General features: G+C 41.7%; 2 protein-coding genes across 2 annotated transcripts; both read left to right on the top strand.

The window, feature by feature from the left end:
- Positions 1–8,857: 8,857 nt before the first annotated feature.
- LOC136467333 (defensin-like protein CAL1) lies at positions 8,858–9,600 on the top strand. Its single transcript, XM_066465990.1, has 2 exons — positions 8,858–8,980; positions 9,154–9,600. Exons 1-2 carry the CDS (start codon positions 8,929–8,931, stop codon positions 9,405–9,407), a joined length of 306 nt encoding a protein of 101 aa, XP_066322087.1. The 5' UTR covers positions 8,858–8,928; the 3' UTR covers positions 9,408–9,600.
- A 511-nt stretch (positions 9,601–10,111) lies between these two features.
- LOC136467330 (uncharacterized) lies at positions 10,112–12,463 on the top strand. The gene is made up of 6 exons (XM_066465987.1): positions 10,112–10,514; positions 10,599–10,715; positions 11,375–11,527; positions 11,613–11,726; positions 11,842–11,898; positions 12,026–12,463. The coding sequence occupies exons 4-6, from the start codon at positions 11,637–11,639 to the stop codon at positions 12,338–12,340; spliced, it is 462 nt and encodes a 153-aa protein (XP_066322084.1). The 5' UTR covers positions 10,112–10,514; positions 10,599–10,715; positions 11,375–11,527; positions 11,613–11,636; the 3' UTR covers positions 12,341–12,463.
- The last annotated feature ends 4,039 nt before the right edge of the window (positions 12,464–16,502 follow it).

Below are 16,502 nucleotides of genomic sequence, written 5' to 3'. Positions count from 1 at the left end.
GATATGATGATGCCTGCGCGTGCGGAATGACACCTATCTCAATTCTCACCACAGTTAATCCGCATCCGTGGGTAGTCAAGACGATGCTAGTTGCATGTCACGTGTAAGCTCATGGTTTCAAAATGGATGTAATGCAACTGTCGTTGGTTCTTCCAAATCTGCTCTGGTGCTAGCTAGCTAGGGATCGCGAATGATCAAGGGGTGTTTGGATGGACTAAACTGAAGTTTACTCCATATTTTGGTTATTCCCCTGTGCCACGACTCCAACGCGCATAGCTTGTCCAGGGATTGCTTCATCATGTCCTGAAAGCCCTCGAACTGCCTGGACAACTCCTCCAATGTAGTCATCACCTTCTCGTGTTTGGTCTGCTTCTGTGAAGGCGCCAGCACGAGCAGAACCCGGATTGAGCAAAAAAAATTTTGGATCTCTCAGAACCAAAGGCTCCTAATTCCAATTTGTTATGAACCTGGATGACTGAGTGGAATTGAGACTGAAATAGCAAGAACTTTTTTTCCACGCGGGAACCACCCATTTCCATTACGATGAACGAAATACAAAACCATTCAGAGAGATTACAGATAGTACCAGAACCAAGGGTTTGACGATGCAGAAAACCACGCAGGGTATCTAAGCATCGAAACATGATCAAGGACCTAACAGAAACCATGACCTATTCAGCAAAAGGGAACCTCTAACCTAAGGGAGAAACTAAAAAGGCTAATCCATGATCCCAGCTAGAACTGTCCACAGGCAGCAAAAGCATCCTTGCTTAGACTATCCTGAACACCACCAGATAAGGCGCCAACTTCTCACATAGGATCATCTTCATGCTCTGAGCATTCACCGTCTTGGAGTAGCAGATGATTCACCTGTCTTGTAGTCATAGCAGCTACGACCTCCTTAGCCACCCAGAGCATTGTGTTTGCCCCCTGCACCAGCTATTCTTGGTCTAGTTCTGCATAAAGACCTAAACAATATGACATGAGTGCACAAGCGTGGTAGATAATCTCAAGAGGATTTTTTATTAGTTTCCTGTCAAAAACTGCTCTGTTTCTACATTTCCAAATTGCCCAACAAATGGCTGCAACCCCATGGGTGGTATTTCTTTCCAAAAGGCAACCATTTCTCACACCATAACCAACACTATTGCAAGTTCATGGGAATGTTATGTGTGGCAAAGCATTTAGCTACAATACCCCAGATCACTTTGGCTACAGGACACTGGAAAAACAGATGTGAAATGATTTCCTCACGGTCACAAAAAAAACACAATTTGGGTCACCTTGCCACTTTCTTTTCTTTAAGTTATCTCTGGTTAAAATTGCATTGTTAGTCATTAGCCAAAGGAAAATTTGATTTTTTTTAGGAATTTTACCTTTCCAAATTCTCTTATGACAGGCCCTAGATGAAGATTTAGTAAGAGCATTGTAAACCGACTTTACAGAGAACTTGCCACTTTTTCCTATCAACCAGATAACAGAATCATCATTAGTTGTTAATTGAAATTTCAAAGCATCCTGCCAAATAACATTCCATGCAATCCTAAGATCATCAAACAGCCATCTCCTAAAGGAGATCTGTGTACCCTTCAAGGTTTATGCAACAGGGATGTTCTTATTATCACACAGTTCAAACAGAATAGGAGCAATCACAGATAAAGGTTCCTTATACACCCATGGATCAAGCCAAAATTTAGTCATCATTCCATTACCAATAGAGACACTTCTCCCCTGTAAGTAAATGTGTTTGATTTTCAAAACGTCAGAGCCACATTGGAGAGTCATTAAGTTTATGTCCAACCTCATGAATTGATTGATTCTTCAAATATTTAAATTTCACTATCTCCTGCCAGAGGCCTTCCTCCTTCTCTAGCTTCCACCACCATTTGCATAACAAACTAATATTCATTTTTCTCAAATCCTTAATCCCCAAACCTCCATATTTCTTACTTTTACAAATAGTTTCCCATTTAACAAGATGATATTTCTTTTTTGTCCCACCACCTTGCCAGAAAAAGGATCTTCTAATTTTATCCATATTCTTAATGATAGTCTTAGGAAGTAGGTAGACAGACATGTGATACATAGGGGAATTGTTCAGACTAGCACTTATAAGAGGCATGTAGATAGGGTCCACCCTTTCCAAACATCTAACCTTTTATTCCCTTTCTCAACTAAAGGAAGTCAATCAATCACTTTTAACCTACTTGGATTAACAGGTACCCCTAGGTACTTAATTGGAAACAAGCCCACTTGGCAGTTAAAAATGTCAGCATACTGAGTCCCCCGACTTTCATCATCGTTGATCATCAAGATTTCACTCATGTTGAAATTAATCTTCAAACCAGCAAGCATCTCAAATAGATATAAGAGTAACTTCATATGTATTGCTCCAGTCAGATCATGTTTCAAGAAAATAATGGTATCGTCCGCATACTGTAAAATAGCCACACCATTAGGGATGATATGACTAATTAGACCAGTTATCAGACCATATTCTTGAGCCTTATGTACCATTCTGGTTAAACAGTCCGCGACAAAATTGAATAGGATTGGCAATAATGGATCACCTTGCCTAACACCTTTAAAGCTTTAAATGTATGAACCAATTTTGTTGTTAACATTCACACTGACAGTCCCCTAGAAATCACTTTTTTATCCACTCACACCATTTCTTATCAAAACCTCTTTTTTCTAGACAAGTAAACAATAGGTTCCAGTTTATCTTGTCATATGCCTTTTCAAAATCTATTTTCAAGATAACTCCTATTTCTTTCCTTCTTTTGGTCTCATGTAAAATTTCATGCAAGCACATTATCCTAGACACAATATTTCTTTTTTCATAAAGGCAATTTGGGTATTATGAATTAACTTATCAGCAACAGCTTCCAGCCTGATAGTCAGAGTTTTAGTGATCAGTTTATACAGGCAATTCAATAAACAGATGGGTCGAAATTGTTGAATCTTACTAGCATCTTTCACTTTTGGTAACAGGGTTATAATGCCATAATTCATCCTGCTAACATCTACTTTATGGTTGTAAAAATCATCATACAGCTGAATAATATCCAATCTAACTATCTCCCAGCAACTTTGAAAAAACTCAATGGGAATTTTATCAGGTCTAGCTGCTTTATTGTATCCATTTGCCACAAAGCTTCTTTGATTTCAGTTTCCGTAAAAGGCCTACATAAGATGCTGTTATCATTTGAAGCGACTTTTGGAGCATCCTCCCAGATAGAGGGATCCATTTGAACTTCATATTCAATGGGTGTGCCAAATAGCTCAGAATAATATTCAGTTGCATGTTCTAATAGTTTATCATCACCTTCAATTACCTGACCATCTTTTTCTAAACTAATAATATTATTTTTTCTCTTTCTCCCATTTGCGCACTTATGAAAGTAGGAGGTGTTGTTGTCTCCTTTGAGAAGCCAAGTCTGGTGACTTCTTTCAAACCAATACATTTCTTCTTGTTCAAGACACTTAAGATTTTCACATAACAACCAAGTTTTTCTATCCAGTTGATCATTAGACAGCCCATTCCCTTCTTCAATAGCTTCTAGTTCCGCCAATTCATTTTGATAAACTTTTCTTTTCTTTCTCAATTCACCTTGGAGGTTTTTGCTGAATCTTATCTAGAGCAGTTTTAGCTCTACACGGTTTGCTCCATATCTTTTCTACCAGAACAAAAAAGTCTGGGTTTTGTAACCAGTTCAAGTCATATTTAAACTGTATATGTGGCAAACCATCACACTTCCCTAGATGTAACAATCAAAGGGTTATGATCAGATACTTCACTAAGTAGTCTTCTAACCACTGCCTGAGGAAAAATGCCCTCCTATTCTTTGGTTACTAAAATTCTGTCAAGTTTAACCAGAGTAGGGGGATCCTGATTGTTTGACCATGTAAACATCCCACCATTCATGTTCAACTCCCTTAACTCATAGAAATGAATCAAAGAGTTGAAAAGAGGTATGTACTCCATCCATGTTATTTTTTTCTTTAGAATATCTAATAATATTAAAATCGCCACCAATTAGCAAAGCCTCATCATTATTAGCACAAAAATGAGACAATTTAGAAAAGAAAAACATTTTTATTCTCCTCATGAGCTGCTCCATATACCATAAGCAGATTCCATTTGATTTTTAACACTTTATCCCACATATTCAATTGGATCATAAATTCTCCTTTTTTGAAAGAACCCACGCCAAATCTTTCTAACAGAACACCAACTAAAATCCCACCTGATTTGCCTCTAGAAGAATTCTAAAGCCACAAATAATCTTAATTAACATCAAATTTTCTTAACAAAGAATCCTCACATTCAGCAATCATAGTTTCCTGTAAACCAATGAAGTGAAATTTGTGTTCAAGAATAAGATTCTTCAAGAAAGTAGAAACACCTCCCTTTTTCAGACCTCTGCAGTTCCAAATAAGCCCTTGAACTACCATTTTTTCTTTTGTTTTATTATTTTATTTAGATTCACAGGAATACATTTATTCCTGGAATCTAACAAGCCAAGATCTTCCTGGTCTTGCTTCCTCCCCCTTGGGGAGAATGTGAACTTCTTTTTAACTGACCTATCCTTAATTAATGATTTTTGAATCACAAATTCTTCTAATTCAGATTCCTCCTCATCAATTTCTTCAATTGTCAGAACTTCCTTATCAACAGCACATTCAACAATGTCACTAGGTTTTTCACTAACAGTTTGTTTCTGATGTTTAGCATATAAACAATTTCTAGCAGATTCCAGGTCCTTAAGCATATCAAAAGTAGCAAAATTATTCTCATGAACTAAAACACCCATACATTTAGCAAGATTGTTCAATTCAACATTATTAATATCAGACAAAGACTAAGATGGTTTAATGGTACCTTCTAAAGACCTCTTTTTAGCTAAAGCTTCATTCTTCTCCATTGTAGTAAGATGAACATCCTTCTTCAACCTTTCACTCCTTCTCTCAGGCAAAACTTCCTTAGTTATTTCCTCTTCCACAGCCATGTACTCTTAATTAACCCCCTTTGTATTGAGGGGCACCAGAGCTTCCCCACATCCATCATCAGTCAAGACACATTCTTGAGAATTAATCAAGGCCTTATTAGCTGTGTCCTTCTCAATCTGAGATTCCTCTCTGTATTTGCCATCTTGTCCTCCATAAACATGAAGCTCTTCAATGCTAAGTTCTTGTTCCTTGTTCCCCATGATTTGTGCAGAAGGATCAACACTCTCATCCACTTCCATTGCCCAAACCTGATGATTCTCTTTGTCTTATTTTGCTGACTTCGTTGCCCCACTTTAGTATAGGCACCAATCCTCCTTAACCTATCACTCAAGGATTCACTTTCAGCATCAGCAGTCATCAAAGTTGTCAGGGATATGAACTCTGTCAACTTTCATATCACTCTCTTTGGATAAGTTAGCCTGATTTGTCATACTTTCCTTGTTTTTCTCCTTGACTTGCCTTTGATCATCTTTGGGTTCTTTGCCAATCACACAGCTATTGGGATTCACCTTTGGAGGGGCAGAGTTAGAAGTCTGAACTGAGTGCATCTATTGTTTGTTCTTGCTTGAGCTAGCTTCAGTAGTCTTGGGGCCACTCACATTAGAAGAACTGATCAAAGCAGAAGTTTTTGGGCTGATCTTGAGCCTCGTATTTCTTATGTGGAGGTTCCTTCTCACCAACCTTTACCCCACTTGAGAGAGTCCTCACAGTGTCATCTTCTTGTATCTCCCTCTCAAAGATGAAGTCATGGATGCACATCCCAAGGTCCCTTCAGCAGTCTTGGGAACTTTAAGGACGTCTCTGCATAATCAGCTCTGTACCTAGTCTTTTCATCAATCTCAACAACCTTCCCAACCAAGCCACCCACCTAGGCTATTGTCCTTATCGACCTCAGATCCCCAGGAATATCCTTCACCCTAAACCAGGCTTGCTGAAGAACTCCTTTGGCACCAATTCTGGATGACCACTGCTCTACCTTTATCTGAGCATCAACAAAATTCATGGCAAGAGCTTTGAACTTCCCCCAATCACTCACCATCTTAGCATTAGGGGACCTCATCACAAATCTATTATCCCCCACCTGTCTAGCATTCCACTTCCAGGAGTTGGATCCAACCAAATGCATAAATTGTTGCTCAATCTGTTTGGCAGTAGCATGACCTTGCAGAACATTGATAACACCAATACATTCCTTTACCCTTTGACACTCTGGGGTCAATACATTCTTCAATGAAAAAGAAGCTTTGATCCTCTACTTGCTTAGCACAAAGCTCAGGCCCTTGATTCACCTCTAGTTGGCTGTTTTGATCAACGATTTCTTCATTCACTTGGTTACCACCCATCTTGTTAGCAGCTTGGTCCCATTTGGCCTTATCAGATTCTTGAGCAGACAGGACCACTTTCACGATCTATTTCTTGCCTTCATCATCTTGATTGCTCTTGCGGTCCCAGGTGTTGCGGCCTCTTCCACCTGGATCGCCCCCAGCCTGACCGTGCCCTTGCCCGCCTCCACTACCACCCCATCCATAGCCACCTCCCCATCCATACCCGCCTCTTCGCCCACCTGCCTTGGTACATCTTCATACGAACTGTAGCCACAGGTTCAGATCAAACCGCAGCTACAAACGACTTGGTGGGGGATCCACTCCACAAATGTCCAACGAACTTCGCGAGATTGGATTTGGGGATTGGATCAAGATGTGGAGGTGGGGATTCGATCTTAGGGTTTGCCGACCCCTAGATTTGAAAGTGAGGCATCAGAGTGCCAATGGGATGGGGAATAGGCTTGGTGAGGTCATCGGATCCGTCGTCTCTAACCTCAGGCTCACCTCCCCCCCAATGCTCGACGCGTGGCCTAGAATAAGGTGCCCACCCTAGGATCTCTGGGACGATCCTAACCTTGGGCAATAGATGAAACCAGGGTCTCTGACGGGTAGGCCCTTGAAGCACAAATCCTTTCAAAGCCTTCCTGCCCGCCTCCGCAGGTAGCAGAGGATCGCTAGGACCGCCATTGGAGGCGCGATGCGACCAGATCGGGATGGATTTCAACTTCACCTCCTCTCTATTGATTGCTTCAACGGGATAGGAGTCCTTCTCAAAACCATGGGAGAATCCCTTCGCCGAGGGATCCACCAGAAATCTGACACTCTTCGTCTTCCATCGAGCCCTTGCGCTCTCCGCAATCGTCAGGAAAGCTTGCGCGAAACCGAGCGAGACCTTGCCGATCGCCCCTGTCTTCTTTGGTTCTTAGCTCTGCGGAGACCACTAGCCTCGAATCGGTCTCCGAACTTGGGGCGGAGGTCGATAGAGGAGACTGGAGGGAGGAAGACGCCGGAGGCGGCGACATCATGGAAGAGGAGACGGTTACGGGCGATGTCTAACTGGTTTTGTGCGCGTGCTGCTGCTTTCGCGGCGGCGGGAGAAGCTAGAGATGATTCCGCGGTCGACTATTAATGCAAGAATCTAGCAGTAGCGCAGGTAATCTACCGAAATAGCAAGAACTTGGGAAGAACGGATAGAAATCATGGCTGACACCCGTGGGATTCAGACAGTTTGGGGAACGGGTACGGCAGAGTTCCGTTCTTCGTACCTAATGACTAGGAGGTGGCTGCGCATGCTTATAACTACATAGCACCGGCCGCTAAGAGCATCCTCAATAGCCTTTCTAAATCTCACTCTCTAAATCATCATTTGGAGAGTCATTTGCATAATAATCGTTTTCTACATTTTTTTCATTCTCCAACAGTTCTTCTATATCTCATGCACACTCTAGAGAGCCATTCTCATCTTCTATTTTTGGCTAGCGAAAAATACGGAATAGAAGATGACTATATTTGAATAACCATTTAGATAAGCTATTGGAGGGTAGTTTTTTTTCATAAAAATCTCTATTCCTAGCATTTAGAAAGGATATGGAGAGCCTCTCGAAGATGCTCTAAGCCAGCCATCACTCCTAGCCTAGTTACAAGGCCAAGGCCCAGCTACTCGAAGTAGCCCATCTCATAACACTGTCCCGACTAAAATATATCTTAGCCAATTTTAGTCGGGTGTTCGCCTAAACGGATTAAACGGCCAGTAAACGGTAAACTGTTTTGTTTAGGGGGTAAACGGAAATTAAACGGTTGACTATTTAAATGGTCAAAAACGAGAAAAAACGGCCTAAATAACCTAAACGGAACGGAGATAAACAACATTAAACGGGCTAAACAGCTGTTTAAATAACAATTTAGGCGAACACGAGGTAAGTCTAGTTCAGTTTTGTATGGATAAATTTGTATACTTAAGTTTATTATATTTATAAATGTGTACACTTGATATGTTACATGCATAAATATGTATATTTGGTTCTTTTCACAAGCATAAATATATATACATACCAAAATAATTGATTTTTACTCGGATAAATATGTATAAATGCTAGAATACTTTATTTTTTACATGCACATATATAATTATATGTATTTTTTTAAGTATAAAACCGCTTAGACCGTTTAACTTCGTTTAAACACCGTGTAAACAGCATAAACGTTAAACGAAGGGCGACCGTGTAAAGACCGTTTACCGTTTAGTAAAACATTGGGATTTTAGTAACTTTGAAAATACCCTACCAGCACTTTTCATGAAAAAGTCATCATCTATCAAGGTCAGCGGCATGTTTTTTTTTTGTTGAGGTCATCCCTAGTTATGTTAGAGAGAGAGAGGGGGGGGGGGGGGGGGGAGAGATTGCCTCATGTCTATTTTGTTACTGCCCAAATTAAGCACTGACTAATCTAAGCTCGACGCCAACGCTGTTCATATAAATTAAATTCAGTGCTCCTGTGTTCCAATCAATGTACAGTATCCACGAGAATTCCTCCACACCCACTTGTATTGTCGCCCTGCAGGTTCAGCCGTTCCTGGTGAAACAAGAGAAAGATGGCAGTGTCTCCCGGAGCGGTGCTCTTCTTATTTCTCCTCGCCGCAGCAGGTGATTAGCTTATGCCTTATGGTGTCAGGCGTTAATTGCTCATTAGCCATCCATAATCTTACTCGTACCAGGAAGATTGATTGGTCACCACGGACTGTTCTTGGTGACTAATCTGTACGTTGCAAAATCTAGGACAAATGAAATGTGATCACTGATCAATATGGTGCATGCAGAGATGGCAACCATTGATGCCAAAATGGGAGTAGTCAAGCAGACCTTGCTAAAGGACAAACTGAAAGCGAAGGAGGAGGAGGAAAAAAGCAAGGGGAAGGAAGAGAGCCAGTGCATATCGCAGAGTCTCCAGTTCAAGGGCTTCTGCCTCAATAGCGACAAATGTGCCGAGGTGTGCAAGATGGAGAACTTTGACGATGGCGAGTGCAAGCTTGGCCAGTCCAACCGCAAGTGCTTCTGCAAGAAGCCATGCTAGTTCATCGGTCTCTTGCTAATTGTTGATATGTGCTCCACTAATTTGTGGGCCTTATAGCTCTCGAGAAACAAAATCACCTTTGATAAATCCCAATCATCAAAACTGTTTTTGCACTTCTTATTTAGCTGGTTATGTACTGGTTTTGGGGCTTCGATTGGAAGGAGCTGCTGATTTTGGCTTGCCCGAACTAAGAGTCAATAGCTATGCAATTCTTTTGCCTCCTATAAATGGACATCTATATTATTATGATTTGTTAATGATGTCCAACTCTATTTCGTGATGTCTTTTAATTTTTTTTTGTGGGTACGGTGAGTTACTGTAATAGCTATGACTACCTTCTTTGTAACGTTGGACTCCTCTCTTTGTTGAGATTAAAGCCCAAATGATATAAATTATAAAAAAAACTATTATCCAATGCATTCGTGCTATACCTTGCTCTGGAGACCCATTTGCAGAAAGGGTTCTCTTTTGGATCTTGTTATTTGAGAAGATAAAAAATGGGTATTGAACCCTTTACCTGTAGCGCTACCCAAACGTGAAATGAGTCTTGTATTTTGACACTGTAAGGTGTAAGAATCATGTGCCATGATCTTTTCATTTTTGTTTTGGTGATTTAGATGAAATATCGCCAAGTCTAACGCGCTACCCCTCGCGCTCGGCGCTGAGCGCGCGACACCAGGCTGCAATGGGCCGGCCCAGCAGACCGCGCGCCCCCGTCCCTCGATCCAACCCGCTGCGGAATTCGCTCGCCGGCCGCCCCCGAGGCACCGACGCCGAGCTTGTTGCCAGGCGAGCGACCCACCCACCCCCGTGCTTGCCAGCCATGTGCTACCACCACCACTACGCTCGCCGGCTGCTAGTCATCCTTGCGCCCGTCGGCCACCAGCATGCTGCTGCACGTGCTCCGGATCTTGGACCGCCGTGTCAGGTGGCAGACGTGCAGCGCCGCAGGTGGTCGAGGTCGCCACCTTCCAGCTCGCCTCCACCTCGTCCTCACCGCCCTCCAGCTCGCCTCGGACGGCCGTATCGGTGCCTCCGTGTGCAGGTTCGCCGCGCTGGGAATTGCTGTGTTATTATTCCGCCTTCCAACTGAATCATCTAAGACAGGTCTTTGTTCGTCCCATCTCTCAACTTCTGCGCCAGCTTCAGTATCAACATCCATATAGTCAACTGAATCAATACATGAAGCAGGCACCTCGCATTGCTCTGTAAAGGAATGTTCTGAAGATGCTTCGCTTGTGGATTTGCCAAATTGCACAGAGCTTATCCTAATAGGACCAGGCGACCCACGCGCCTTGATCTGTGCTGGTATATGCTGTAGTCTGCAGGATTTCATTTGAAAATTGAAATTTCTTAGCATGTAGCAAGTTACATAAAAATGAAAATTTCATTTCAGTCCTGTTGTTGTGGCAAGTTACTCAATTGCTATTGGCATTAGGTTGCGTTATGATTTCAAAGCTCTATTTTAGTTTTCATTTTGTCTTCTTTAGTTTTTAGTTATTATTTGTCAATTTCATTTCCATTATTTTTGTTGTCACTTTTTGTCAATCAATGGTTTTCCAATGTGTATTCTATATCTCTTGATATATTCATTGCAATTCTGGTAAATTAGTGAGTCCTGTCAGCCAGCTTGTAGTGAGACCTGAAATCTGATCATAGCCAATTCAATTTTGACTCATTTGCTCTTTCCACTATTAAGTGTGAGCAATGAAGGTATAACTAGGTCTGAATAGGTTCTTTTCTTTCGATTGATGAACTACATTTTTCATTTTACTTGTTATCTGTATTCGATGCTTTTAGTTATTTGTTTCAGGTTACACCATTGAATTGTTGTGCAAGGATAGGATTTTCACCAACTTAGTTAGCAGTTGTTTCCATATTATTGTGATGATGTTTAACTGAGCTGTTTGTAATAAGATAGTGCAGTTTAAACTTTATACTGATTCCCATCTTTATTTCTTTGCCAGACTGATTGGGAAGGTGGATACTTCCCTCTAACACTTCATTTCAGTGAGGATTACCCCAGCAAGCCTCCCAAGTGCAAGTTCCCTCAGGGTTTCTTCCTCCCAAATGTCTATCCTTCTGGAATAGTCTGCCTTTCAATCCTTAACGAGGACAGCGTAAGCTTTGCAACCATTTTCGTTGCCCTGTGTGATGCTATACTGATTTCATGGCCTTACTGTTCCAAAAAAAAAATTCTGTCAGGGTTGGAGACCAGCTATTACTGTTATGCAGGTTTTCATCTGTATCCAGGACTTGCTAGATCAGCCAAATCCTGCTGACCCTGCTCAAACAGATGGCTATCACCTTTTTATCCGGGTTAGTAAAAATTGATGGACCACAACAAAGATATTGTTTGCCCAAAACCTTACTCCTTTTAGTTTTGAAGTTCAGATAGCCAATCACGTTTGTAACATTTTATTTGGCTTTGCAGGATCCTACAGACTATAAGAGGCGTGTTAGACTGCAAGCGAAGCAGTATCCAGCATTGGTCTGAGAACTTCGCCCTATTTTATTGTGATTTCAGTTCCAAATTTCAGTTTTTATTTTTAGTTTTAAATTTTAGCTAGCAATTTCAGTTATTAATTTCATTTTGTAATTTCAATTTGTAATTTCAGTTTTTATTGGTCCGAGCTCCTCCCGCCTCCGTGGCTGTGCCGCCGGCCGCCAGCGTCCCGTGGCCGCGCCGCCCGCCGCCGGAGCACGCAGAACGCCATGGCCCGCCACGGGAGCTCGCAGGATCTCCGTCGCAGGACCGTGAGACGCCCGCCCCAGCCATGGACGAGCCTCCAGCGGCCCACCGAAGCTCGCCCCGCTTATGTATTCTCCTAGTTGAGTTCCCATGCGTTGCTAGGGGAACAAAAAAAAAAGAACAAGGCAATACAACTAAGAGGCTCAAACGAAATTGTCAAAATGATAGATTATTAGATTAGTATGTGATTAGGTTTCAAAAGCTCAAGAGATTTCTATGTAGCTACTTTTGAAATGGAACAGATAGTTGACTTAGGATGCATAAAACCATAGCAGTGGTGATCACAAAGAGATTCTCTACTCAGTTCAAGAAAAACCAAATTGGTTTAGTGCTTCTCTACTCAGTTCAAGAAAAACCAAATTGGTTTAGTGCTCAACTTAACTTGCTTCGACCACCAAGCAAAATGCTTGTGGGAGGCTGAGGAAACCACTGTCGGCTGCAAAGTGCAAATATATTTGCCATAATTTGTTGGTAGGAGAGACACCAGATGAATGCTACTGAAAAGAGAGAGCTCACCTGAAATCAACCCAGCACATCTTTTGCTTAAGCAATGCTCTGAAATTCGGTTTGGTTGAACAAATAACATCAATATATCCATTTTTTCTGGCCAATTATGCTAAGCAGCTAAATGGGCACAACCTTAGTATATATGACAAAATCTCCTTATATTATAGTCTATAAAAGAGCAAACATTATGTAAGGGCAATTTTTGGACTCATATTATCTAGGAAATACCAGCCCAGCACATCTTATCACCCTTCAGCACCTTGCCCCATCCTACAACGGCCGAGGTCCCATAGTTGTGGTCTACAGTACCCTTCAAGGTTTACCAAATCAGGTTCCTTTCTTGCAGTCTGCCCACTATAAATAGAGAGATTGAATTGTTGCAATTATCACATTAAGATAGGAAATTCAAGTATGCAAAAAAAAAAAACAATTATGCATGGATGTTAATAATGTAGTACAAAACTACTTTCCCAATGCCTTATTATTTGAGAATTTCCACACCGAATATATCAAAGACCTATCATTACTCTGACATGTGGCAACTTAATTATTAAAGGAAAGGAAAACAAAATTTCTATTAAAAGAAAAAAAAGCTTATACGAAATGATTTTACCTTTTAAATAGTCGAGATTATGTAGTGCTACAGAAACCTCATGCCATACACACAGGAACCATGAAGTTCAGAAATACACATGCAAAAATGCCATTAGGATTTGGCCTTCAAGAATCATTAAGCATCTAATTGACCCAATTACCCATTGTTGCAGTGAAGCCTTGGACTTATGTTTCGTAAAAGTGAGACAATAGATCCATCAGCACTCATCAACCAAATTTTGAGGCCGAAGACTTTTTATGAAGGCACTAAATGAACAGGCTCCTAGATCCAGAAGTGTGTATAGCGCAATTCCATAAGTATGATGGAAAAAAGAAGAATTGAGTATGGAATTACTCAAATTTATCAGTACTCAAACTTGGCACTAATTTATGGAAAGTAAAGATTCTGCTCCATCTAAAAACAGCAAACAGTTGCGTAAAAAAAACATCAAAGAGGGAGGAATCATAGTGTCTTGTATATGTGTGGCTCCTCATAACACTTCATCTAGTAAACCAATTAAGAATTTTCAAGCAACAGATATGCATAAACCACAAGCACGAGACCAAATTAGAAACTTTTCTTTTTACCAAAGAAAGAAGCACAACTGACATAAACCACAAACAAGTTCTAATGTAAGATTTTTTATTCTCCGTGAACTGAACTTTGCCAATATGAACTGTGCTAACAATCTGCATGGCCTGAACTTCAACTGTGCCTAACATAGATGCCAAGCAGAAACTCCATTTTGGGTTGTATCCTTTCCTATGCGGATCACCTGGAAGCCAAACCAGTAGAGTCCTAATGAGCAGCAATTGGACTTCATTTCCTATTTATTTCTGACCCTACAAAAATCCTACATAATATCATGTGGTCAAGTACTTACGGTCTTCCAAAGCATAGGCACTCAACAATGAGGTGGATCGTCCTCATGAGTAGTTGCTTATATTTCTAAGGATGAGAGTTGTATTATTGACCATATGGTGTTCAATTTATATTTCTACTTGAAATGGAAAAATGGTTTGGTTGCAACAAAAAAAGAGTGTAATTGTTGCTTGTCACCGTTTTAACTATAAAGAGGCAACAAACGAATTAGGCATTGATACTTTCTGATGAACTGTCACACAAATATTGGAAGTTTTGCTTCTATGTCTATATGCCATTATCTAATTGAACACACTAGGATCAGAGATGCGGTGAGTAACCAGTGAGATTGCTATGACGCCTACAAATTTCACCATAGGGAATGTTTAAATTTGCTTTGTTTACCTACAAAGCCAACAACCAGTTGGGCGTAGCTGCAAATTCAAAACCCTGCCGCCAGTCATCTCCACACTGGGCCGCCACGAGCACTCATGCAAGGAGCTGATCCAGCATGATAGGGGATAGGGGCTGCCATGATTGGTTAGCGTATGGCTCCTCATTCACTTCTCCTTGATCTGTTGTGGTGGCAGCAGGAGGTCGCCCTCCCTCTCCCTTGGCAGCGGCAGCTGAAGGTCACCCTTTGGATGGATCCTCCTCACCTCTCCTTCAAGCTGTTGTGGGGGCCTTGAAGCGAAACATATTGTTAGAATAATATCAAGGAAACATAAGAGCAGGGCACAATACAACTACGAATCGCCTGTAGTGCATTCTAATATAGTTATTTAGCTGCAATGATTGCTCCTACTGCATCATCTGGTTGTCTGGCACAAGATCACATTGGCTTGATGGAGACAGTCTAGTATCTGACTCTTTGATGACTGGAATTCAACAAATTTATGCATTAGATCAATTTAACGCACTGCACCAATGTGTAACTGCACTGGGCTCTTACAATTCACACATATATCCCTAAATTCATAACCAAATTATTCCAATGTTGACGTAACGCAAAGGTCGTAAATCTTGTTTGCCATCTCCTTTTCGACATTCTTGATGCTGGTGGAATATGGTAACTGGTGTTGTTGTGCTTGGTGGACGGCTTCCAACTTGTGCAAAGGCTTGTGCATGAGTAGCAGCAACTGCGCTAATGTGTGCCAGACCAAGAAGTTCCCCGGCGGCGAGTGCAAGGTGGAGGGCGCCACGCGCAAGTGCTTCTGCAAGAAGATATGCTAGCCTTTGGGCCCTAGCGGTACGGTGGCGGATAGGCAGGTCGTAGGCATGTAATTCAACTGTTGTTAGTTATTGGTCCTCTCCTGCGTTGTTGTTTTTGTTTACTACCATTTCTCTACTGGGCGCTAGCTGCGCTGTTACGTTGTAGCGCCTCGCTATTTCTTGTTGCTTCCTTTCTGTTCCCACAAATAAAACTTCAGGCCATGCATGTCCCGGGATATGATGATGCCTGCGCGTGTGGAATGACACCTATCTCAATTCTCACCACAGTTAATCCGCATCCGTGGGTAGTCAAGACGATGCTATTGCATGTCACGTGTAAGCTCATGGTTTCAAAATGGATGTAATGCAACTGTCGTTGGTTCTTCCAAATCTGCTCTGGTGCTAGCTAGCTAGGGATCGCAATGATCAAGGGGTGTTTGGATGGACTAAACTGAAGTTTACTCCATATTTTGGTTATTCCCCCGTGCCACGACTCCAACGCGTAGAGCTTGTCTAGGGATTGCTTCATCATGTCCTGAAAGCCCTCGAATTGCCTGGACAACTCCTCCAATGTAGTCATCACCTTCTCGTGTTTGGTCTGCTTCTGTGAAGGCGCCAGCACGAGCAGAACCTGGATTGAGCAAAAAAGTTTTTGGATCTCTCAGAACCAATGGCTCCAAATTCCAATTTGTTATGAACCTGGATGACTGAGTGGAATTGAGACTGAAATAGCAAGAACTTTTTTCCACGCGGGAACCACCCATTTCCATTGCGATGAACGGAAATACAAAACCATTCAGAGAGATTACAGATAGTACCATAACCAAGGGTTTGACGATGCAGAAAACCACGCAGGGTATCTAAGCATCGAAACATGATCAAGGACCTAATAGAAACCATTACCTATTCTACAAAAGGGAACCTCTAACCTAAGGGAGAAACTAAAAAGTCTAATCCATGATCCCAGCTAGAACTGTCCACAGGTAGCAAAAGCATCCTTGCTTAGACTATCCTGAACACCACCAGATAAGGCGCCAACTTCTCACATAGGATCATCTTCATGCTCTGAGCATTCACCGTCTTGGAGTAGCAGATGATTCACCTGTCTTGTAGTCATAGTAGCTACGACCTCCATAGCCACCCAGAGCATTGTGTTTGCCCCTTGCAC

Source organism: Miscanthus floridulus, chromosome 7 (genome assembly GCF_019320115.1).
Source record: "Miscanthus floridulus cultivar M001 chromosome 7, ASM1932011v1, whole genome shotgun sequence".
In the NCBI taxonomy this organism is placed as follows: Eukaryota; Viridiplantae; Streptophyta; class Magnoliopsida; order Poales; family Poaceae; genus Miscanthus; species Miscanthus floridulus.
This window is presented reverse-complemented; position numbering and strand designations above follow the sequence as displayed.

What these genes read in the sequence shown, in the direction of transcription:
- LOC136467333 (XM_066465990.1), top strand. Translation starts at nt 8,929, where the DNA reads ATGGCAGTGTCTCCCGGAGCGGTGCTCTTCTTATTTCTCCTCGCCGCA. An exon ending in ATTTCTCCTCGCCGCAGCAG is followed by an intron (nt 8,981 to 9,153) that starts GTGATTAGCTTA and finishes TGGTGCATGCAG; the next exon opens with AGATGGCAACCATTGATGCC.
- LOC136467330 (XM_066465987.1), top strand. Translation starts at nt 11,637, where the DNA reads ATGCAGGTTTTCATCTGTATCCAGGACTTGCTAGATCAGCCAAATCCT. An exon ending in GCTATCACCTTTTTATCCGG is followed by an intron (nt 11,727 to 11,841) that starts GTTAGTAAAAAT and finishes TTGGCTTTGCAG; the next exon opens with GATCCTACAGACTATAAGAG. An exon ending in CGAAGCAGTATCCAGCATTG is followed by an intron (nt 11,899 to 12,025) that starts GTCTGAGAACTT and finishes TTGTAATTTCAG; the next exon opens with TTTTTATTGGTCCGAGCTCC.